At 43.3% G+C, this 25,728-nt stretch overlaps 1 protein-coding gene across 1 annotated transcript; it reads right to left on the reverse strand.

Moving 5' to 3' along the window:
* Nucleotides 1-5,376: 5,376 nt before the first annotated feature.
* Nucleotides 5,377-24,557, reverse strand: LOC138775294 (DNA-dependent protein kinase catalytic subunit-like; the record flags this gene model as incomplete). The annotated part of the gene is made up of 9 exons (XM_069955893.1): nt 24,518-24,557; nt 16,047-16,155; nt 15,184-15,296; nt 14,164-14,263; nt 13,181-13,236; nt 13,073-13,103; nt 6,542-6,699; nt 5,674-5,820; nt 5,377-5,541 (listed from the first exon to the last, which is right to left on the reverse strand). Coding segments are annotated over exons 3-9 (714 nt in total), but the record flags the coding sequence as incomplete, so codon positions are not given.
* Nucleotides 24,558-25,728: the final 1,171 nt, after the last annotated feature.

Here is a 25,728-nt window from a genome sequence, read left to right on the forward strand (position 1 = left end):
TTCATAGCCGGAGAAACACCAGGACGTAGAGCTCGTCCAGGGTCGTCTGGTGACAGACTTCCATGACGTACTCTACGTCTGGGTCGTCTAGGGGTTAGAAGGCAATAATTTTCTAAGGTAGTATTTTACATCCATGTTCAAAGGTTTTTTTTAAAGCGTAACTGTCATTTCAGGGTAATTTTTCTGAAAAACATTAAAATATCAACAGTACAGCGATTTTAAGAACTCTGTAATAAGTCTATGTACTAAAAGAGTTTCCTTCTGGACTGAAAAAGCAGTCTCCCAGCCTCCCCCCTCACATCAAATGAAGCAGGATTTCTGTCTCCATTATGTGGCTATGGAGAGGGGAGGGGCTGTTAGGAGTGACTGAGCACGGAGGATTCTGCAAAGCACAACACCCTGCAATCTTCTCTCAGTAAGTTCATAGATAAGCACTGACCTTTCTGACCCAGAATCCTGCGTTTAGGTGCCCAGAGAGTCTACAAAACAGCTGACCTTCATGTCACCTCTTCCTGCTCCGCATCTCCCTCGGCCCTCCCCCTTCATAGGGTTACAATGGAGAGAGCAGAGCTCGTCTTCACTGGCTTCTCTGTAATGAAGACGTGTTTGCCTGATAATGCACAGATAAGAAGTCAGGGGGGGAGGCTGGGAGATTGCTTCTTGAGTACAGAAAGAGGCTTTTTGGCTGATAAAACCTATTACAGAGTTTCTTAAAATCGCTTATACTACTGATTTTTGCAATAAAAAAACACATGACAGTTACTCTTTTAACCCTTAGTGACCGCCGATACGGCTTTTCTACGGCGTTCACTAATGGGCTTATTCTGCTGCCATCAGCTTTTTACGGCGATGGCAGAGAATAAGATTGCGGGCCGGGACGGCCCCCACCCCATCCCCCGGCTACCGGAGGTAGCTGAGGGGTTGGGGCAGTGTGTGGGGTCCGTCCGGGCCCACCCCCCTTACCGACGATCGCCGCTATTAAACGTTATAGCGGCGGCCGTCGGTAAAGGGGATTACCGGTGCCGCCGCCACCTTTCATCTCCCCCGCCGTGATCTACGGCGGGGGGAGATGAAATAAGTGTATATCAGACCCCAGATCAGACCCCCCTAGTGCCCCGATAACTAACCCCCCTCCCCCGGCGGCCATCATTTCCAAGATGGCCGCCGCCATCGCTGTGAACCGACTAACGTCGGTCACAGCGATTAAAAAGTTAAAATGAATGAAAGCCCCATGCTCTCCGCCACCGGAGGTAGCGGAGAGCATGGGGCAGTCATGGGGACCCCCTGTGGGGTCCCGGTACAAGCGATCAGCGGTATATACTATATACCGCTGATCGCTTGTACCATGTGCTCCTGGCACTTTTTATCCCCTGTCACCATAAATGATTGTGACAGGGGATAAAAAGTGATGTCCCCCCACCCCCCAAGTCGCCCCCCACCCCCCTGTCACCCCCGTCCCCCAGTCACCCCCCCTTCCCCATATACTCACCGGAAACCACGGAGCTCCTTCCTCCTCGACGTCTGCTGGTTATGAAGTGCGCATGCGCTTCACAACCAGCCAAGCTCTGAAATTTTAAAGTGACAGAGACCAATTGGTCTCTGTCACTGAACTATGATTACTGTGATAGAAAATATCACAGTAATCATAGTAATACAGTGAAAATGAATGTATAAAGTAAAAAAAGTGACAAAACATACAAAAAAATAAAACACACACTTTTATATAGGAATAATTACAGTTTTACTCCAAATTACCCCTAACCCCTCCCCAGATTACCGTAACCACCGCACGTTGCCCGTAACCACCGCACGTTTGCCCGTAACCACCGCACGTTGCCCGTAACCACCGCACGTGCCCGTAACCACCGCACGTTGCCCGTAACCACCGCACTTGCCCGTAACCACCGCACGTTGCCCTAACCACCGCAAATTGCCAGTGACCCCCTCCAGATTGCCCGTAACCACCCCAAATTACATGTACCCACCCCAGATTACCTATAAGCACTTCAGTTTATCAGTAACAATCCCAGATTGTCTGTAACCCTTCCAGGTTGCACATAACCCCCCAGGTTCCCCGTAATCATGCCAGATTACAGTAACACCCCCAGATTGCACGTAACCACCGCGCGTTGCCTCTGACCACGCCACGATGCCTCTGACCACGCCACGATGCTCTGACCACCGCACGTCGCCTCTGACCACCGCACGTCGCCTCTGACCACCGCACGTCGCCTCTGACCACCGCACGTCGCCTCTGACCACCGCACGTCGCCTCTGACCACTCACACGTCGCCTCTGACCACCACAGTCGCCTCTGACCACCCCAAATTGCCAATGACCCCCTCCAGATTGCGTTGCCCATGTCAGATTACAGGTACCCACCCCAGATTGCCTATAAGAACTTCAGTTTATCCGTAACCACCCCACATTGCCCGTAACCACCCCACGTTGCCCGTAAGCACCCCAGATTGTCAGTAAGCACTGCAGGTTGCGCGTAACCACCCCACGTTGCCTGTATCCACCCCAGATTGTCTGTAAGCATTGCAGGTGCCCGTAACCACCCCACGTTGCCTGTAACCACCCAGATTGTCTGTAAGCATTGCAGGTTGCCCGTAACCAGCCCACGTTGCCCGTAACCACCCAGATTGTCTGTAAGCACTGCAGGTTGCCCGTAACCACCCCACGTTGCCCGTATCCACCCCAGATTGTCTGTAAGACTGCAGGTTGCCCGTAACCACCCCACGTTTCCCGTAACCATCCCAGATTGTCTGTAAGCACAGCAGGTTGCCCGTAACCAGCCCACGTTGCCCGTTACCAGCCCACGTTGCCTGTAACAGCCCACGTTGCCTGTAACCAGCCCACGTTGCCTGTAACCACCCCACGTTGCCGTAACCACAGCAGGTTGCCCGTGACCACCACACGTTGCCCATAACCACCACACGTTGCCCGTAACCACCCCGCGTTGCCTGTAACCACCCCACGTTGCCTGTAACCACAGCAGGTTGCCCGTGACCACCCAATGTTGTCCCGTAACCACCCCAGATTACCTGTAACCACCTCAGTTGCCCGTAACCACCCCTGGTTGCCCGTAACCACCCCACATTACCTGTATAATCCTCATTTTTTTATTATTTTAGTACTGCGCTATTCTATAACCATTACTAGCTGCGGTTTTGCTCCTGTAAATTGGCGCTCCTTCCCTTCTGAGCCCTGCTGTGTGCCGTACAGTGGTTATGCCACATATGGGGTACCGTTTTACTCAGGAGAACCTGCGTTACAGATTTTGGGGTACGTTTTCTCTCCTGTTCCTCGTCAAATTGAGAAATTTCAAACTAAACCAACATATTATTGGAAAAATTCGAGTTTTTTCATTTTTACTGGCCAATTTTGAATACTTTCCTCTAATACCTGTGGGGTAAAAATGGTCACCACACACCAAGATGAATTCTTTGAGGGTGCTCTTTCCAAAATGTGGTGACTTTGGGGGGAATCTATTCTGCTGACACTACAGGGGCGCTGCAAACGCACCTGGCGCTCAGAAACTTCTTCAGAAAAATCTGCACTGGAAATGCTAATTGGCGCTCCTTCCTTCTGAGCCCGGCTGTGTGCCCATGCAGTGGTTTATGCCACATATGGGGTACCGTTCTACTCAGGAGAACCTGCTTTACATATGTTGGGGTGACATTTCTCTCCTGTCCTCGTGAAATTGAGAAATTTCAAACTAAAGGAACATATTATGGAAAAAATTCGAGTTTTTCATTTTTACTGTCTACTTTGAATACTTTCCTCAAATACCTGTGGGGTCAAAATGCTCACCACACCCCAAAATAAATTCTATGAGGGGTGCAATTTCCAAAATGGGGTGACTTATTGGGAGATTTTACTCTGCGGACACTACAGGGCTCTGCAAACGCACCTGGCACTCGGAAACTTCTTCAGCAAAATCTGCATTGAAAAAGCTAATTGGCGCTCCTTCCTTTTTGAGCCCTCCTGTGTGCCCATACAGTGGTTTACCCACATATGGGGTACCACATTGTACTCAGGAGAAACCTGCGTTACAAATTTTGGGTACTTTTTCCTCTTGTTCTCGTGAAATTGGGAAATTTCAAACTAAACGAACATATTATGGAGAATTTGGTTTTTCATTTTACTGTCTTCTTTTGATACTTTCCTGTAATACTGTGGGTCAAAATGGTCACCACACACAAAGATGAATTCTTTGAGGGGTGTACTTCCAAAATGGGGTGACTTATGGGGTTTCTCTCTGCTGACACTACAGGGGCACTACAAACGCACCTGGCGCTCAGAAACTTCTTCAGCAAAATCTGCATTGGAAAAGCTAATTGGCGCTCCCTTCCTTCTGAGCCCTGCTGGTGCCCATACATGGTTTACGCCCACATATGGGGTACCGTGTACTCAAGAGAACTGCATTTACAAATTTTGGGGTGCTTTTTGCTCATATCCTTGTGAAAATGAGAAACTTTAATCTAAACGTATATATTATGGAAAATTAAAATTTCCGTTTTTTACTGCCTAATTGTGAATACTTTCCTCAGCCCCTGTAGGGTTAAAATGCCTCATTATACCCTAGATTAATTCTTTAAGGTGGTAGTTTCCAAAATGGGGTCACTTATGGGGTTTTCAGGATACCAGACTTTAAAATCCATTTTAAAAAAAGAACTGGTCCAAAAAAAATCAGTTTCACGAAAATGTGATAATTTGCTGATAATTTCTAAGCCCATACACCTAAAAAAGTAAAATATGTTTACCAAATTATGCCAGAACAACGAAGACCTATTGGTAATGGACTTAGTAACTAATTTATGTGCTACGACTTTCTTTTTTTAGAAGCAGAGATTTCAAAGTCATAAAATGCAAATTTTTTATTTTTCATGATATTTGATGTTTTTCACAAAAAACACCAAAGTAGTGACCAAATTTTGCCACTAAATAAAGTGCATATGTCACGAAAAAACAATCTCAGAATCGCTAGCATACGTAAAGCATCACTGAGCTATAAGAGCTTTAAAGTGAGACAGGTCAGATTTTGAAAAAATTACACTGGTCTAAGGCCAAACTAGCGCAGCACAAAAGGGGTTTAAGTGTACCAATCATTCTGCTCAAGCGGCAGGATATCTTCTCCAAACTACGGCAGGTATACAGTACGTTCCTAAAGTGAGTGGTGTACGTAACTGCATTATATTACACTTCTAATGCAATCTATGGCAGAGTTTCAAAAAGATATCCTGCACGTGAGCAGAATGGTGGGTACACTATAAAGTACAAAAGGGCCTATTGTCCATTAAATAACAGATCAAAAAATCAAAGACTACCAAATCAGTGTTTGCTAACCAAAAGTTTATTAACTGTACTTACAGTGTCCATGTAAAGAATGACACTTGCAATGGCCTGCAGGAAGTTTGGTAGCTGATATACATTGTCATCTTCTGTCTCAGCCTCTGTTAGGTACATTTGCTTGCAACGCTGAATTAGTTCAATATACATAAAATCCACATCCTTGGCATTTACTGCTTTGCATGGCTTTAGAGTAAACAAAAAAAGTACAACATTGTATCAAAGGCTCTAAACAAATATTTTGCAGCTGTTACGCTATGAGTGCATTTTCATAATATTTTGAGAATGGTACTGAACCGAAAAATAGGAAAATCATACCGCTGCAAAAAGCCCATATCCTCGAATAGCAATAAAGAGCTCCTTGCTGGAAGAATCCATCTTTCGTATGATCTTATAAAACTGTTCCATGAAGTACTGTAACTTGCCTTTGTGAGCTATAGCATCATTAGTAACCAGCGATGCTATCTAAGAAAGACCATTAAACATTTCAAGTCAATAAATCTGAACAATAACACTTTATTTACATGATCACTTAAAGGTTTAGTATGAGAGCTGTTTAACAAACAGCAAAAATATTGTTAGGTGCGATCAAAGGTACATAGTAAACCATTCCTAAAATGTTTTGGAAAAGGTTTTGCTGCATTTTATCATAAAGTATTGGCTTATAAGTTTATTGTATGCATTTGGATCATTATAATGTCTTTAGATAATAAAAAACAGTTTTTTTTCAGCGTACACACATTTTGTAAAAAAAAACAAAAAAAAAAAAACATGCGTTTTGATCCGTTTTTAATGGAAGTCAATGGAAAAACAGATTAAAACGGATGCACAAATGCATCTGTTTTTTTCATTCATTTTTTGCATAAAACGATTGCAAAAACACTCCCTTCCCAGTATTTATTTTGTATGTTAATAAACCTCATAATAAAGAATGTATCATCAGGGATCATAAATTAACGTTGCTGCAGCAACAATAATTTACAGTGCGCGCTGCGGGAGGGGGTTAACATAGTCCATCTATGAAAGTAAGTATCACAATGTTGGTTCTGCACAGATTATACTATTCACCTGACAAAATCACAAAAGAAAAAAAAAAAAAAGTATGGAAAATAATGTAGATGTGCAAATGGTATGGAAATGTGGTCAAATTCAAATCTATTGAAATGAGGAGGAAAAATACACATACTTGCTTTAAGAAGGAATCCATAGCAGCAAATGCGGTTTTCTTTACTTCATGATTTAAGTGGCTGCACCATTTAGACATTACTTCGAAAACATTCTGATAGTTGTCCATAAGGTAGGTATTAAACTGGGAAGCATGCTGAGCTAGAAGATTTAGGCCAGCTGGAGATTATAAAGACAATATGTTAATTAAAAACAAAAAGTAGATAGATGACAGATCTATACTATCTGAGATGAAAGCAAGTTGCCCTATCTTGTTCCTTAAACCTAGAAGACAGACCTCTTGGATTTGTATTATATACCAGTTTCTTAGACATTAAGTCATGAATAGGCCCTTGCCTAATTAATCTAGCACACAACTACTTTCAAACAAAAACAGTGCCACTCCTGTCGTCAGGTTGTAAGTGGTATTACAGTTTAGCTACATTCACTTCAATACAACTAATCTGAAAACCGCATTCAAACTGTGGAAGGGATAATGCTGTTTCTGGAAGAAAGCAGCCATGTTATTCTAAGCCTGGGTAACCCGTTGTATAAGACTCCTGTCAGTAGGTTTATGCTGCCCTATGTAAGAGTAGCACAAACTAGTGACACAGAAGCTAAACAGAATGACGTCTCACTTATGTTGTTCTATGAAATAAATAGCTGAAATAACTAGTCCTCTCCATTATGTGTTTGTCCTGAATATTCACGAGCACCAGCACACTCTGCTCACCGGCCGCTGATTGACAGTAGTATATCTATACTTTGCATAAGCAGACAGCTGTCTATCAGCAGCTAGAGAGAGGCCGAGTGAGTGGTGTGGCATGAAAACCAATGAGGTGGCCTGCTGAGCAGAATTATTCAAGTGATACACCGACCTGTTCGGCATTTCTTCTGCTGCCCTCATTTAAAGCTCCCAGCAATACTGAACACTGTGGTCAGTGGTCAATTGGATTGTGGGCACACCCGAATGTGCCCGCATTGCAATTAAAATCAAATTATGTTTTTCCGACCGATACTTCAAGTGACACTGTCACCCCTTTTTTGCATTTTGACATCTCTACACAGGTGTAAAGGGTAAATTTTGCAGTTTTCATAGCTTATTTTATATCATACGTCATGCTGCTTATTCAAGTAAAAAGTGATCTTTTATCAACTGCAGATTGTGTGTTAAGTGGGTGGAGCCTCACGTGATTAGCGCCACTTAGCCCTGCCCACCTCACCACCGTTGGCCCCGCCCCCTTGACGCCCATTGGTGGGCCGACCTAGAAGGGGTGGGGACTAGACCTTTAGGCCAGCCTGTTCCAATGGCCGACAAGGGGGCTGGGCAACGTTGATGCGGTGGGCGGGCTAAGTGGCGCTAATACTGCAAGGCTCCGCCCACTTAACACAATCTGCAGTATTACACAAACTTTCAGTATCGACCGGGTGAACATGTAAGACATCGGCCGTTGTTTGACATCACTGCGTCAAACAGCCGCTGTTCTTACACAGGCTGTATTCACACATGCATCTAAAACCATACCCCCTTGTGTTTTCCAATGGATGCAAGACATTGCTCGGACTTTCAGCAACAGCTTGGGGCCACTGGAGAACACAAATGGGCATGGTTTTGTGTGGGAACAAGCCAATGTATAGGCTGGTAGTGCTGGTAACTCACAATTATTTGGCTTAATTCTGGAAAGGTGACACCACCACCCTCCCCCGCCAAATTGCTCCTTGGGTAACCATAGTGAACACTAAGTAATCTATGACACTTAAAAAATGAAGAATGGGGAAGGCGTGGTGTCACTCCTCTAGGAGTATTATTTTGGTAGGGGACCTCTCTAATACCCCTATAGTTCTTTGTAATTTGTATAGTCCGACTATTAGCCATAGTAGCCAGAAAGGTTGACTCTCTGACATTTCCCCTCCTTTTTGTGGAAGAGGCTTCAATGTCCCCTTAATCCAGAGTTTAGATAGATTGTTCCACTCTTTAATGCAAATGTCACAAAAATTTCGCCAGCTAATTTGTTGCCACGGGCTCTTTGATCTCTGGCCTATAACTATCCCTCTGATAAGGCATACACCTTTTTTGTACCCACGCTATATTCACACAAGGCTTGACTACTTTTTGAAAACATCTTAGGTCTGAGGTTGACTGAACACTCTGATATTATGGGCATTACCTGGTCGGACCACTCCCCAGTCCTTTTAGATCTTAAAGGTGTACTCCGGAGAAAATCTTTTTCTTTCAAATCAACTGTTTACAGAAAGTTGTATAGATTTGTAATTTACTTCTACTTAACCCCTTAGTGACCGCCATGCTGCCTTTTCACAGCGGTCACTAACCGGCGTTATTCCGATGCATACGCCTTTTCCCTGCGGCGGCAGAGCATTAGCTGTCAGTGTAACAGCTAGCAGCCCCCTATAACTTCCCGGAGCGGAGGATCCGGGTAGGTTAGTTTAACCGTTAAATGACGCTGTCAAATCTTCACAGCATTATCTAACAGGTTGCTGTGGGTCCCGATGAGCGCCGCGGTCATACTCACGTGATCGCAATGTCCCGCGGCGCCGTCCGGTCCCCCAATGTCTCTATGGTGATCCCGGGGGCCTAATGAAGGCCCCCGGGATCACCTTGGAGATGCCTCATGCTGACAGGCATGGCTGTGCTGAATGCCTGTCAGCATGATGCATAATACAATACAAAAAAATGTGCACCAAACACAAAACCCACCCCCCCACCCCCAAATAATAAAAATGCATTACATTCCCTATACACAATAAAATATATTACATAAAACAGAACAAAACCACAACCAGCTCTATTGCGCAAAAGATAAGAACGCTATGGATCTTGCAATGTGGCAACAGTTTTTGTGGGTTTTTGCTAGGAAGATAGTTTCTTTTGTGCCAAAGTAGTAATAGTTAAAAAAACCTACACAAATTTGATAATCGCCGTAACCGTAGTAACCCAGAGAATACATGTATTATGTTATTAGTGACCGCCGATAAAAATTTTTACGGCGGTCACTAATGGGCTCTATTCTGCTGCCATCAGCTCTTTATGGCGTTACCACCCCAGATTGCCCGTTGCCACCCCAGATTGCCACAGACTGCCCGTATCCACTTCTGATTGCCCATAACCAGACCAGATTGCCCATAACCACCCCAGATTGCCAGTTACCACCCCAGATTGCCACAGACTGCCCGTAACCACCCCAGATTGCCTGTCACCACCCCAGATAGCCAGTAAACACCCCATGATTGCCACTTACCACCCTAAATAGCCAGTAAACACCCACAGATTGCCCGTAACCAAAATGACACTCCTTCCCTTCTGAGCCCTGCCGTGTGCCCATACAGTGGTTTATGCCTACAAATGGGGTACTGTTGTACTGAGGAGAATCTATGTTACAGATATGGGGGTGCATTTTCTCCCCAGTTTCTAGTGAAATTGAGAAATTTTAAACTAAACAAACATATTATTGGAAAAATTCAATTTTTTATTTTTTACGGTCTAGTTTTGAATACTTTCCTCTAATACCTGTGGGGTCAAAATGCTCACTGCACCCCAGGATAAATTCTTTGTGGGGTGCACTTTCCAAAATGGGGTGATTTTTGGGGTGTTCTATTCTGCTGACACTACAGGGCTCTGCAAATGTACCTGGCGCTCAGAAACTTCTCCAGAAAAATCTGAAAATGCTAATTGGCGCTCTTCCCCTTCTGAGCCCGGCTGTGTGCCCATACAGTGGTTTATGCCCACATATGGGGTACTTTTCTACTCAGGAGAACCTGTGTTACAGATTTTGGGGTCCTGCTATATCATGCCCGTAAAACAATTCTACTGAATTGGAAACCTCCTAAGCGTCCTACTTTGTCCCACTGGCTGAAACTGGTAGATGACGATTTGGAAATGTATAATGTTACGTATTCGGCTAGAGGCACCCCTAAAAGGTTCTATCACATTTGGGAACCTTGGTTATCTGCTTAAACAACTTTAGCTGGGTTGAGGGATGAGGCACAGCTCCCGAGCAATGTATGAATGGAGTGATCGAATGAATAGTACATGTGTTTTCTCTGATTGTAGAACAGGCCCTAAACAATGTTGAGGACTTTGATTTAGTTTATACCTTGCTGACACATCCTGGGCACCCTTGCTTCGTTAGACACTCTGTTGCATAGGCTGCTGTATAATAGTGAGGTTGACCTGCATATTTTCCTTTGATCTGAGGGTTGAAATGTACTACTGCTGTACCCTTTTGCTCACTAGTATGGATGTTTTGTCTCTGTTGCTATTAGTTTATGCCTTTTACTGTTAAATCTTAAAAGCAATAAATAAAACCTTTAAAAAAAATGCTCATCATATCCCAAGATTAATTCTTTAAGGTGTGTAGTTTCCAAAATGGGGTGACTTATACAAGTATACAAGCCTCCTAAATCCACTTAAAAAAAGAACTGGTCCCTAAAAAAAAAATCAGTTTTGGAAAATTTATGAAACTTGATAATTTGCTGATACATTTCTAAGCCCCGTAACACCCTAATAAGGTAAAATATGTTTACGAAATGAAATCAGAATAAAGAGGACTTATTGATAATACGACTTCGTAACTAATGTATGTCATGTGACTTTCCTTTTTTAGAAGGAGAGAATTTCAAAGTTCGTAAAGTACAAAATTTTTCAAATTTTTCATGATATTTTGATGTTTTTCACAGAAAACACACAAGACAGTGACCAAATTTTGCCACTAACATAAAGTGCCATATGTTACGAAAAAAGAGTCTCAGAATCGCTAGCATACGTTAAAGCATCACTGAGCTATAAGCGCTTAAATGAGACAGGTCAGATTTTGAAAAATGAGCCTGGTCATTAAGGCCCAAATAGACTCAGTCCCTAAGGGGTTAAAAATATCCAGTCTTCCAGTACTTATCAGCCACTGTATGTCCTGCAGGAAATTTGTTTTCCTTTCAGTTTGACACAGTGCTCTCTGCTGCCACCTCTGTCAAAGCCAGGAACTGTCCAGAGCTAGAGAGGTTTCTATGGAAAAATTTGCTGTTGCTCTGGACAGTGTCTGTCTGAAAAGAAAAGTCAGCAGAGAGCACTGTGTCAAACTAAAAAGAAAACATTTCCTGCAGGACATACAGCAGCTGATAAGTATGGCAAGACGTGAGATTTTAAATAGAAGTAAATTACAGATCTGTATAACTTCTAAAAAAAAAAAAACCACCCCTCGCAGATGACCTGATCTCAAAGCACAGCTATATAGTGGGAAACATATCAGGGCAGGAAGCACCATTATGAAACATTGGCAGATTGTCTTATCTCGCATCAGTCTATGTAGAGTATAAAGAAAACCAGTTTAAAAATTTAATGCAGTGGTTCCCACAAGTCCCTGCTACGTGCTGGAGATGATTGGCAATCTGGGGATGAACTGAGTTCTCTAAAGTGTTTTTTCTTGAGTTGTTTTGTTTGTCTTTGTATGTAGTCTAGTTTTATTTGTTGTCTCGTGTTCTTTTTTACATATATTAGTTCTGGCATCACAATGTCATTTTCCGTGTATTTCAGCACTAGGCCTAGCTTAGCCAGCTAATTGTCTAGGTCTATACCTGGTTGAATTCCTCTCTGAAGAACAATCTGGAAGCATTTCATCTCTTAGGGTACAAACACACTTGCCGGATCCGCAGCGAGTCCCCTCGCTGCGTATTTGCAGCGAGACTCTCTGTGGATCCCGGCCCTATACTTTCAATGCCAGACAAACTCGCAGCAGGGACGTACATCCCTGCTCCGAGTTGGTCCGCAGCCCGCCCCGTTAACCCCCAGCCGGCTGGACACTATACATTACCGGGTCCCCGCTCCTGCTTGCTTCGGCGGTTTCCGGCACGTCCCGCCCGGCCAATCAGTGCGCTGCCCTGCCGCAGCGCACTGATTGGCCGAGCGGGACGTGCAGACAACGGGAGCCCCGAAGCAAGCAGGAGCGGGGACCCGGTAATGTATAGTGTCCAGCCGGTAAGGGGTTAACAGGGCGGGCTGCGGACCAACTCGCAGCAGGGATGTACATCCCTGCTGCGAGTTTGTCTGGCATTGAAAGTATAGGGCCGGCATCCGCAGCGAATCTCGCTGCAGATCTGGCAAGTGTGTTTGTACCCTTATAGTGTTTAAGCAATATTCTGACCTCTTATACTTTTCTGTGGACCTTCATGCAAAGTGTTTTTTTAGGATGCTGTCTGTTCTTGCGAAGCTAGGGGAGCCCAGGGTGCTACTTTTAGTATGGTCCAGTGCTCACGTGCATTTGTAAAATTATGCATTTTACACCAGTTTTATGGGCAAATGGCTACCAAATTTGTTGTGGTATCGTACACAAGACACGGGCTTAGAAGCAACTGCTATGTACTAGCCACAACTTATTAGAGCCATCTCCATTATTTTTACTAGTCTTTCCTCAACCATTTGTACTACATGCTGCAGTTTTCACCCTTTACTCTGTTAACAGTATCAAAAGGGGCAAGTCTGGTAAAATAAAGAAAGCAATGTGCATATACTACAGTCTAACAAAAGACGAAAATAAAAACTCACCTAAAGGCACAGCGTATCTCTTTAGGTCAATCTACAAAAAAAGAAAACAAAGAAATAATGTATAGAAATAACTTGATAATATCGCTGTTATTATTTGTATTACTGTACCTGAGGATTTATTGCCTTCATTGTGTAGTCAAAGATTTCTTTAGAGGTCCTAGCATCTGACAGGAAAAAAAATAATCTGATGCCATTTCATAAGTCATAAATTAGCATGAATGCATGCAAACTGTACAGCATATTAGATTTTAACTCCTTATAGCTCAAAGGATCACTATTTCATTCCAACAACTTTACCTTTTCTTTTATGCAGCTTTTTTTCAGGACAAACTGTAAATATTTTACAACTACTATTCCAAGATAAAGCAGGCAGCAAGCGTCTCTCCCTGCTGTCAATCACATCAGACTCCTTCGCTTTAATACAGTCTATAAAGTAAAGGAGTGGCCAGGAAGCGTAGCACACTGCGTGCGATTCCCTTGGCTGTATTTCAAGATAGCAACAGATCGCAACAGACAGACAGACACTTTTCAATCAGAAGCTCATAAGACAACTCAAAATTCCCTACAAATGACAGTAGCGTTTTAACTATAAAACTTGTTTTTAAGGTTGAACTGGGGGGACATCTGCATTTTTAAAATGAAAGAAAACTTTCACTTTCAGATGTTAAAGTAAATCTGCTGGATGTTTTTACATAGTGAAACTAATTTCAGAACCAGGAGGAGATAAACCCTTTAATTGGCAAACCTTTAGATCTATAAATAACTTCCTGTAAGCCACAAAACTTGTGGCTATGTCTCATATACACAAATGAGCAGTAAGGCTTATCATCCAGCATTTCCATCCGCTATGACTGCTAGCCTCCCCCTCCTCTGGCATGGAGTTAATCTAAATTCTGGGCACTTGAGATGATCTGCCCTGCCCTGTGCCAATTGCTGCTTATTTCCATGTATGAAAAAAGCAAACTGCTTGTCTTATAAGCAGAAGTTTATAAATCTAAGAGTCTGCCTATGAAGGGGCTTGGTCATAGCCCCATATTCTATATTGCTTGTTAGAACACACAATAATGTACAATAAAAAGACAGCAGCTTACCTTCCTCTACAGTTTTTGTAAAATTAATCAAGAGTGCAGATAATCCTCTCAAACATCCAGCTACCACTGAAAATTTAGGCTGTCTGGTGGATGAGGTCATCTAGAAGTGTGCAGTAAAATTGGAAAAATAATACTTATTAAAGACAAAAAACAAAGCAGACATAATTTTTGAACATGTGATCAAAATTTCAACATTTCTATAATGCAAATACAGGATTTGTGGAATTAATAATGAGGAAGGCTGCCTGATAAAAAGTAGTTTAACAGTCTATGATCTGACAAGTTCACAGCACAATGCATTATCTTAGATACTTGCAGAAAGGCAATTAAGACTTTATATGTATATACCTACAAACCTGATGGCCGGATTCAGCCCCAAGGTGCAAGTAAACCAATGGATATCTTTGTTTACAAATCAAAGTATTCTAGGCATGTTTTTTATAGCTCACAGGCCCTTGGGTGCCAACCCTCTTCTTTTCTGTGTACTGTACAATGCATATAGTACACATGTAGACACTCTGCTGTATGCCCTAAACACATCACACATGTGCAAAACCACAGAGCATGCAGAAGGAAAGCATGGCGACAAGAGGACACCCTCTGTACATCAATCACACTGCTTTTACTTAAGGCCCTGTTACACAACAAACGATTAATCGGCCGTTACGGACGATAACAGTCTTGTGTAATAAAAGGCAACCATCTGCCGACACGAACGATGTCGGCTGATCATTGCTGTCATTTGTCTTTCAACATGTTTAAAGACAAATGACTAATATAGCAGCGACATGCTGCTCTCGTTTAGAGGAATAGGAGCGGCGGCAGCAGACCACTGCTATCTGCTATCCCCTGGCAGTTCCTTGCCAACACGTGTAATAGCGCAGGCAGCAAGCGAGCGCTGGCAGCGCTCTCCGTCACCACGTGTAATAGGGGCTTAAGCTGCTTTTTATTGTACATGTTACGGCTGAAAAAGCTATTCAAATTTAACAAATTCAAGCGTTAACATATCTTTTAAAGTACCTGTCCCTTTAATTCTCCCAGATAGGCTCGAAAGAGATTTTCAGAATTGTTCAGCATGTCACTGGGCTGCACTTCACCCAATATTCCTAGAAGCTCATACACTTTTTCTAAAACTATAGAACATATGAATATAATTTTAGAAGACATCACATGGCACTGACAAACATAAGAAAAACATGATTCTAAAGCAACCAAATGAGCAACTATTGGAACAGACAATACAACAAATAAGACTGGATCTAATTTCCATGCCTTTTTTTTTTTTTGGCTCAAGCACCTAAAAGGGATTTTGCCACCATGGACTCTATCCAAAGGATCAAGAAAAATGTGTCATGAAAACAGGACTTCTGAAGCTCTAGTCTTAATGGAGCAGCATTGCACATACTCAAGAGATGCTCCAATCATTGTCTATGGGGATGCCAAAGACAGATGGGCACAACACTGTTCTTGTAATTGCAGAGGGGAGTTGTATCAGTGGTCATATCTTCTCACTATTACACACTTATATTGATTGTGGAAAAATATAAACTTACCTATGTAAACTGATGACATTCATGTCTATAAGAATGCACTATTGGCCCCATACACTTTAGATGAAAGTAGGTCAAACATAGCATTTTCGGTGGGGCCAGCAAACAGTATAATTTGTATGGCAGCCTCTGGATTCCTGACCTAACAGCTGTCTGGCAGTCTTACTTTCCTTCTTCCCATTCAGAACATGTAAACGCTAAGCTGAGCCCAAGATTCAAATGTATAGGAAAATTGGACAAGATAGCTACAGAAATGTTATCTGCTTAAGATGATTTTGCATTCTTTACCAAGGTCTCTCATCAAAAATGTATTGAAAACGTGAAACACCTTACCTGTATCTGATAATTTGCTTTTATTAGCAAGTTCACTATAAAATTTATTGAAAATTTCGCCAATTTGAAATTCTTCAATTGTGTACGATTTCTTCAGAAGTTGCAATAACTGAAATTAAATTAAAAAAAAAAATTCATTAATTTCATTAACAATTTCATGACTTGAGGTGTTCTGAAGTTTCACATGGTTTAAAAAAGGGAATTGCCAACTGAATAGGTGATCCCTAGGATAAGGGTGCGTTTACAGAGATTTATCTGATGGATTTTTAAAGCCAAAGCAAGAAATAGATTTGAAAAGAGGAGAAATCTCAGTCTTTCATTTATGTCCTGTTCTCTGTTAATAGTCTCCTCCTGGCTTAAAGTGTCACTGTCGTACTTTATTTATTTTGCAGAAATCAACAGTCCAGGCGACTTTAAGAAACTTTGTAATTGGGTTTATTAGGCAAATATGCCATTATCTGCATTCAAAAAGACTTTTCCCAGGTCCCCCCCCCATCCCTTCTCTCTTCCATTCACTGCTCATTAGCAGGAAATTATGTCTTGTTGCATCAGACATGCCCCTGTCTGTTCTATGGAGAGGGAAGGGGGAGGAGTGAGATTAGTCGGCAGCAGAGAGCAGAGAACAAAGGATTACACAGCTGGGAGCTTTGTGAAAGCCGGTATTCGAACCCCATTCTTGAGCTTTTTTAGGGGACCTAAGCTTGGTACAGGGAAGGTTATGTGAAAACTTGTCAACCTCAGAAAGTGATAGAAACACCATGGAAATTGACAGGAAACAGCATGCATGGATGCCTCTGAGGCTGCCTAATTGCACCATTACGCCAAATTCTGGGCAACAGCAGTGCAGTGAGTGATCACACAGTGAACCATTAAAACAGAGGTAGCATATGAACCACCCCAAAATTTAGCCCAACACAGCATGGCAGTGAGAATACAGGGAACCATTAAAACAGAGGTAGCATATGAACCAACCTAAAATTTAGCCCGACACAGCATGGCAGTGAGAACACAGGGAACCATTAAAACAGAGGTAGCATATGAACCACCCAAAATTTAGCCTGACACAGCATGGCAGTGAGAACACAGGGAACTATTAAAACAGAGGTAACATATGAACCACCCCAAAATTTAGCCTGACACAGCATGGCAGTGAGAACACAGGGAACCATTAAAACAGGTGGCATATGAACCACCCAAAAAAGCCTGACACCACGGAACACCACGGAAATGGACAGGAAACAGCAGGGGCAGCATGCATTGATGCCTCTGAGGCTGCCTAATTGCACCTTTATGCCAAATTCTGGGCAACAGCCTGGTGGTCAACCTCAAGACAATAGTGCTGACCAAGATGGGCAAGGCACATGCGACCAAGTTCAAAGGCCTGAAGGTCACTTTAAAAGGTCAAAGGCCTTGGAGAGTATTCCCCTTCCAGTGCCTGACAAGCTGACTGCTCCCCTCCTCCCCCCCCCCCCCTTAATAACTTGTCTTTTTTAAATTACTAGACTGACCAGCGCTGGAGCATGACACCCCCTGACTACTTTAGCAGTTGTGGTAATTTCCAGTATCATGTCAATCACCACTTCTCCCCACCGCTTCTGTTCTGGCGATCAAATTTAAAATTCATTTTTTTTTTTTATTATTTATTTTTGAAATTTGAATTATAATTTGATTTTGAGTTTGAATTAAAATTTGAGTTTGAATTGGAATTCGTTAAAATTTAGGGTTTGACGATAACATGGTACGAAATGGACAATACAATCATCCAATAAAAATAGCCGGATTATGGCTAGATTTAGCCTCACACCCTCATGCAGTTGTGCATGAGAGGCAAAATCATTGGAGGTAGGGACGAAGAAATAACAATACAGTCTTCTTAAGAGGCCACGTAATTGAATGAATACACTTTTAATCCTTTAACCTCTTAAGGACATGACGTACCGGTACGTCATATGTCCTCATTAGCACTTCAAAGCGGGGCCGCGTGGCGGCCCCGCTTTGAAGCGCCGCGGTCCAGGGTGCCGCGTGTAGCCCGGGACCGCCGCTATTAGGGGGCACAGTCTGATCGCCGTGCCCGCTTATTAGCTAATCGGAGGCAGCTGTCAAAGTTGACAGCTGCCTCCGATTACCGGAGGCAACCTTTCCCTGGTGTCTAGTGGGGGAGATCGCTCCTCCGGGACGTTGTCTCCGTTACTGATGCCGGCCGGGGACTCGTCCAAGATGGTGCCGTCCCCGGCTCGGCACTCGTTTACTTCTGGCTGCAGCAGCCGGAAGTAAACGAGTGCCTATCTCATTGATCTCTGCAGCATATCTATGCTGCAGAGATCTCAATGAGAGATCAAAGTATATATACTAGAAGTCCCCCAGGGGGGCTTCTAGTGTAAGTGTAAAAAAAAAAGTGTTGTTTATAGTAAAAAGCCCCCTCCCCTAATAAAAGTCTGAATCACCCCCTTTTCCCAGGTTTTAAATAAAAGTAAACAAATAAATAAACAAACATGTTTGGTATCGCCGCGTACGTAATCGCCCAATTAATTAATCACATTCCTGATCTCGCACGGTAAACGGCGTCAGCGCAAAAAAATCCCAAAGTGCAAAATTGTGCATTTTTGGTTGCATCAAATCCAGAAAAAATGTAATAAAAAGTCGTATATGCGCAATCAAGGTACCGATAAAGAACACATCATGGCGCAAAAAATTACACCTGACACAGCCCCAAAGACCAAAGGATAAAAGCGTTATAAGCATGGGAATGGAGCGATTTTAAGGAACGTATATTTGTTAACAATGGTTTGAATTTTTATAGGCCATCAGATACAATATAAGTTATACATGTTATATATCGTTTTAATCGTAACGACTTGAGGAACATGCATAACAAGTCAGTTTTACCCCAGGGCGAATGGCGTAAAAAACACAGTTCCCCAAATAAAAGAAATGCGTTTTTTTTTTTTTAATTTCACCACACTTTGAATTTTTTTCTGGTTTCGTAGTGTACCCAATGCAAAAATTCAGCCTGTCATTGCAAAGAACAATTAGTGACGCAAAAAATAAGGGCTCATATGGGTTTCTAGGTGGAAAAATGCAAGTGCTATGGCCTTTAAACACAAGCAGGAAAAACCGAAAACGCAAAAACGAAAATGGGCCCCGTCCTTAAGGGGTTAAAGGAGAAGTCCGGCCAAAATTATTTTTTTTATATGTTATTACTTATGGAAAGTTATACAATTTTCTAATGTACATTAATTATGGGAAATGCTCATATACTGCCATTTCCCTTAATTTAGTGTATCAGGAAGTGTTAGAATTCTCTCAGAACCAGTGACGTCACAACGAAGGGTGTAATTCCTATGGAGTGTCCAGCAGGGGGCGCTCTCTATATAGAAGTCAATGAGTACCATTGACTTCTATATATAGTGCGCCCCTGCTGAACACTCCATAGGAATTACAGTGTATGTAATGTAATGTTATGCACTGTACTTTTGTGACTTCATGAATACATTTATGGAATACTTTGGGGAGCAAGTGTCCTTGCTCCCCAAAGTATCCCATAAATGTATTCAATGAATACATTTGCAGGGCACCGAGCAGGGAGGGAGAGAGGTGCCATCTACCTCCCCCCTCCCTGCTCGGTGCTGGGAACATATACAAAGTACTACTCCCCCATTATCTGCAGATAATGGGGGAGTAGTACCTGTGCTATCCCTATCACCGCCCGCGCCGCCGCCACCGCCGCTCACACAGGGGCTGCTTTTCATGCCCCCCGCCGCTCCCTCTCCTCTCCCGTCTTCAAATTTACTATCGCGCCGCTGATTCCCTGCTCCTCACTATCCGGCCGGCCGCTGAGTCCCTCCCGCATGCCCGTTCATTCGCACGCCCCGTTCCTCACACTATCTGGCCGCCGCTCTGCTCTTGCATGCCGGCCGTGTCAGCCCGCCCCCACCCGGCCGGGGACACCAGGAAGCGCCGTGCTCCCGGCCGGGGTGGGGGCGGGCATGCAAGAGCAGAGAGCGGCGGCCAGATAGTGTGAGGAACGGGGCGTGCGAACAAACGGGCGTGCGGGAGGGAGTCAGCGGCCGGCCGTATAGTGAGGAGCGGCGCGGGCGGCAGGGAATCAGCGGCGCGATAGTAAGTTTGAAGCCGGGAGGAGGAGGGGAGCGGCGGGGGGCATGAAAAGCAGCCCCTGTGTGAGCGGCGGGGTGGCGGTGATAGGGATAGCAAAAGGTACTACTCCCCCATTATCTGCAGATAATGGGGGAGTAGTACTTTGTATATGTTCCCAGCACCGAGCAGGGAGGGGTGAGGTAGATGGCACTTCTCTCCCTCCCTGCTCGGTGCCCAGCAAATGTATTCATTGAATACATTTATGGGATACTTTGGGGAGCAAGGACACTTGCTCCCCAAAGTATTCCATAAATGTATTCATGAAGTCACAAAAGTACAGTGCATAACATTACATTACAAACACTGTAATTCCTATGGAGTGTCCAGCAGGGGCGCACTATATATAGAAGTCAATGGTACTCATTGACTTCTATATAGAGAGCGCCCCTGCTGGACACTCCATAGGAATTACACCCTTCGTCGTGAAGGGAAATAGCAGTATATGAGCATTTCCCATAATTAATGTACATTAGAAAATTGTATAACTTTCCATAAGTAATAACATATAAAAAAATAAATTTGGCCGGACTTCTCCTTTAACCCCTTAAGGTCAAAGCCAATTTCGTTTTTGCGCTTTTGCTTTTTTCATTTTATGTTTAAAAGTCCATAGCGCTTGCATTTTTTCACCTAGAGACTTATATGAGCGCTTATTTTTGCGAAACCAATTGTACTTTGCAATGACAGGCATTATTTTTCCATAAAATATGCTGCGAAACCGGAAAAAAAATCATTTGCGCCTTCAAATTGAAATAAAAAACCAATTTGTTTTGATTTCGGGGAGTTTTGCATTTACACTGTTCGCACTATGGTAAAACTGACTTGTTATGCATGTTCCTCAAGTGTTACGATTACAACGATATGTAACATGTATAACTTTTATATTATGATGGCTTTTAAAAAATTCAAACCATTGTTAACAAATATATGTTCCTTAAAATCACTCTATTCCCAGGCTTATAGCGCTTTTATCCTTTGGTCTATGGGGCTGTGTGAGGTGTCATTTTTTGTGCCATGATGTGTTCTTTCTATCGGTACCTTGATTGCGCATATACGACTTTTAGATCACTTTTTATAAAAATTTTTCTGGATTTGATGCGACCAAAAATGCAAAAAAAAAAAACTTTTGAAATTTTTTGCACTTACGCTATTTACCGTGCGCGATCAGGAATGTGATAATTTAATAGTTTGGGCAATTACGTGCGCGGCGATACCAAATATGTTAATTTATTTGTTTATTTATTAATTTATATTTATAAAATGGGAAAAGGGGGGTGATTTGGACTTTTATTAGGGGAGGGGATTTTTTATTACTAAAAACACTTTTTTACTTTTTTTTTTTTTTTTTACATCAACTAGAAGTCCCCCTGGGGGACTTGTATATCCACAGCAATGATCTCTCATAGAGATCAATGCTGTGTATATACACCGCAAAGATCGATCAGATCGGTCATAGATTGCTATGGCCTGCTGCAGGCCACAGCACTCTATTGCCGAGCCGGGATCAGCGTCATTTCGACGCTGAGGGCCGGCCCGGCCAGAAGAACGGATCTCCCCCCTGCGATCGCATCGAGTGAGAACCCAGTGAACTCTCATCACCCACTGACTGCGTGAGCTGCATAGTTTGGGCATGGGGATAGATCAACTGCTCCGGTTGCTCAGACTCAGGGAAGGGTCCAGAAAAGAGTTCCTGGGAGCATGTTGGATCTTAATCCCTCCTTTCCCTGGAGGGGCAAGGCTGTGGGAAAGGAGGCTGAGCTGCTGGAGCAAGGGTTTCATTCCCTTGGCTAGCGTGGGTGGACTGCGTGGAAGACTGACTGGTGGAGAAGTTACTGGACACATTATCCACTATCCACATGATCACCTGTTCGCCCTGCCCAGAATCATGGCCTCTGCCCACTGCATCGCTTGGAACCCCACACCCTTGGCCCTTACCCCTGGGGTCCACCATTTTATAGACACTGCACAGTCAAGACTGAGATAGCTGCACTACAGATCACAGCAAACCAAGAAAATATATTACTCAGACTACTTTTGGAGGTAGTCGTATATAGTCTGTGTGTAAGTGGTGCTATACGGTGTGCCATGTCTTACACAGGACAGTGAGCAGTGAGGTTGGATATGGCTGCACTAAAAAATAAAGCAACCCTGTAGACTGGCTGCAGATGACAAAAGATACTGGTCACACTAGTTTTTGGAGGTTGTCGTATATAGTCTGTGTGTAAGTGCTGCTATATGGTGTTTGCCACCCTCTTACACTGGACAATCAGCAGTGAGCTTGGACATGGCTGCACTAAGAAACAATAAAAGCCACCCTGATGACTGGCTGCAGATGAGAAACCAATCGAATATCGGCCATTACAGCCAATAACTGGTTAGTGTAATAGCTCCTGTTAAAGGAGAAGTCCGGCCAAAATTTATTTTTTATATGTTATTACTGATGGAAAGTTATATAATCTTCTAATGTACATTTATTATGGGAAATGCTCATATACTGCTATTTCCCTTAATTTAGTGTATCAGGAAGTGTTAGAATTATCTCTAAAGCAGTGACGTCACAACGAAAGGTGTAATTCCTATGGAGTGTCCAGCAGGGTGCGCTCTATATATAGAAGTCAATGAGTACCATATATACTCTATATATAGTGCGCCCCTGCTGGACACTCCATTGGAATTACAATGAATGTGTATGTAAATGTAGTATACAGTGTTTTTGATTGAATACATTTATGAAATACTTTGGGGAGCAAGTGTCCTTGCTCCCCAAAGTATTCCATAAATGTAAGCAATCAGTACATAACAGTAAGCCCGCCGATAGCATAAGCAGCTGATGGGAGAGTAGTAGAAGGGTTATATCTCCAAGATCGCCACCGCTGATGCCGCCCAGGGGAGCCGCTAATCACTGCAGCCATAATCCCCCTCCTGCTGCTTCCTTACTCTCTCGGAGATATAACCCTGCTACTACTCTCCATCACCTGCGCATGCTATGAGTAGGTGGGGAGAATAGTAGTTCGCCGCCGATGCTGCAGGGGGAGCCGCACGTCACTGCAGCCATCATCCCCCTCCGCTCCCCCCTCCTGCTGCCTCCTTACACTCCTTCCTTCCTGATGGCTGACTCCCCGCCCGGCTGCCGCTCTCCGATCACACGTGCCGGCGGCCGGGCGGGGAGTCAGCCATCAGGAGGAAGGAGTGTAAGGAAGCAGCAGGAGGGGGGAGCGGAGGGGGATGATGGCTGCAGTGACGTGTGGCTCCCCTGCACGGCAGCATCAGCGGCGGCGGCGAACTACTACTCTCCCCACCTGCTTATAGCATGCGCAGGTGATGGGAGAGTAGTAGCCGGATTATATCTCAGAGAGTAAGGAAGCAGCAGGAGGGGGCTGATGGCTGAAGTGATTAGCGTCTCCCCTGCGCAGCATCGGCGGCGGCGATCTCGGAGATATAACCCAGCTACTACTCTCCCATCACCTACTCATGCTATGAGCAGGTGGGAGAGTAGTAGTTCAGTAGTCCAGAGCGGCGGGCAGTCGGTAGCGGTGGGCGTTCCGCTGACATCTTCTATTGGCAACCCAGACGATCTTTAGCTCCTCCCACACCCCCCAGCTACATTATAACATGGAGGGGGGAAGGGGTCAAGGGGGATAAGTGAGCAGGAAGGGACAGAACCAGCTTGTGTAGTTTGGAGACTGTCTGGGCACATAAAAACCTGGATTCACAGGTCAGAAAGGTCAGTGCTTACCAAGGGAGCTTGGTGAAAGAAGATTGCAGGATGTAGTGTTTTGTACACTGCTGACTTTTCTCCTTTCTGTGCTCACTCACCCCCCTTGATACCTCCCCCCTCAATAGAGCATAATGGAGACAGTGAGGGGGGAGGTAGGAAAACAGCTTTTCAGATACAGAAAAAAAACTCTTGCTTAATAAAACTTATTACAAAGTTTCTTACAATCACTTGTACTTCTGATATTTATTAATTTCTGAAAAATGACAGTTATGGTTTAACTATTAAGAAAATGATGGTAAGAATACCCTTTTAAGATCAGATTTATATACTGCCCAACAACCACTTTTAAGTGGTATTATTAGTAGTAAAAGAAAATCCTCTCTCCTAGACAACCTCTTGTTAGACAGTAAATATTGGTAATAACAAGGAAACATCCAATAACTGCTGTAGGGTAACAAAGTACAATTTTACATTATTGTTTTTATACTTTCTTTAAATAATTTACAATATAACAAATATAAAAAACAATATAAACTTTTATAACATAACATACAAAAAACATGAAAGAAACAACTCTATATGCAACACTTATCAGGATTACCTTAATAAGAAGATCTAATGCAGCTACTTTACACTTTGCATATTTTTCTTTGTGTATAGGATCACACAAATCCTCTGAAGGAAAAAAAACATGAAATGAGTCACAAGATTACTAAGCAGAGATTCACATTGTGATTTTACATTGCCAGATCTGTTTTACACCAACTATGTCACATCTGTAAAGGTTCCCCCCCCCCACACAGTCAGCTGTGAACACCCAGACCCGACCAAAGGTGCTGACAGTGTGCAATAGGTGGTAGTACACTAGTGAGCTGGTTACCGCTGGATATTTCTTCAAGAGTTACATAAAAAAAAGAGGACAGCAAGCTCAGCTGTTTTTGTAATCCAGGCCAACCATCCTAACCAGGGTGGATAGGTCAGAGACCTCTATTAAAGGGGGTATCCAGCAAAAATCTTTTTCTTTCAAATCAACTGGGGTCAGCAAGTTGTAATTTACTTCTATTAAACAATCTCAAGTTCCCATACTTATTAGCTGCTATATGCCATGCAGGAAATTTTTTTTATTTTCAATCTGACACAGTGCTCTCTGCTGACATCTCTGGCCGAGACAGGAACTGTTCAGAGCAGGAGAAAGGAATCCCTATATTAGGCTACGTTCACACGTAGAAAAAGTGGCAAAATTCCGAATGCCGCCAGCCTCCCTGTCATGATGACAGTCTATGGGAGGCTCACACGCCTCCTCTTTTGGCACTGAAGAATTAACAGGGTGGCTGGCGGCACTCCGCCGCAGAATTCCGACACTTCTGCGACGAGTGAACGTAGAATAAAACTTCTCCTGCTCTAGACAGTTCCTTTTTCTGCCAGAGATGTCAGCAGAGAGCGCTGTCTGAGACTGAAAATAAAACATTTCCTGCAAGAGGTCCAGCAGCTAATAAGTATGGGAAGACTTAAGATTTTTTAATAGAAGTAAATTACAAATCTATATAACTTTTTGACACCAGTTGATTTGAAAGAAATAGATTTTCACTGGACAACCCCTTTAAACATTTTTGGCACATTCTGTAAATATGCCATACCTATAGGAAAAACCCCAAGTTGTACACACTAGCATAAGTGACATTAGAAAATGCATATGTCAAGCTTACCTTGATTTCTAAAGCATATGGCTGTGAATTCTGGTCTATTTTCTCAAGAAATGTGCACAGGAATTTTAGTGCTTCTTCTCGACAGTCTCGATACTATATGTAAATA

Source organism: Dendropsophus ebraccatus, unplaced genomic scaffold (genome assembly GCF_027789765.1).
Source record: "Dendropsophus ebraccatus isolate aDenEbr1 unplaced genomic scaffold, aDenEbr1.pat pat_scaffold_1489_ctg1, whole genome shotgun sequence".
NCBI classification, from domain to species: Eukaryota; Metazoa; Chordata; class Amphibia; order Anura; family Hylidae; genus Dendropsophus; species Dendropsophus ebraccatus.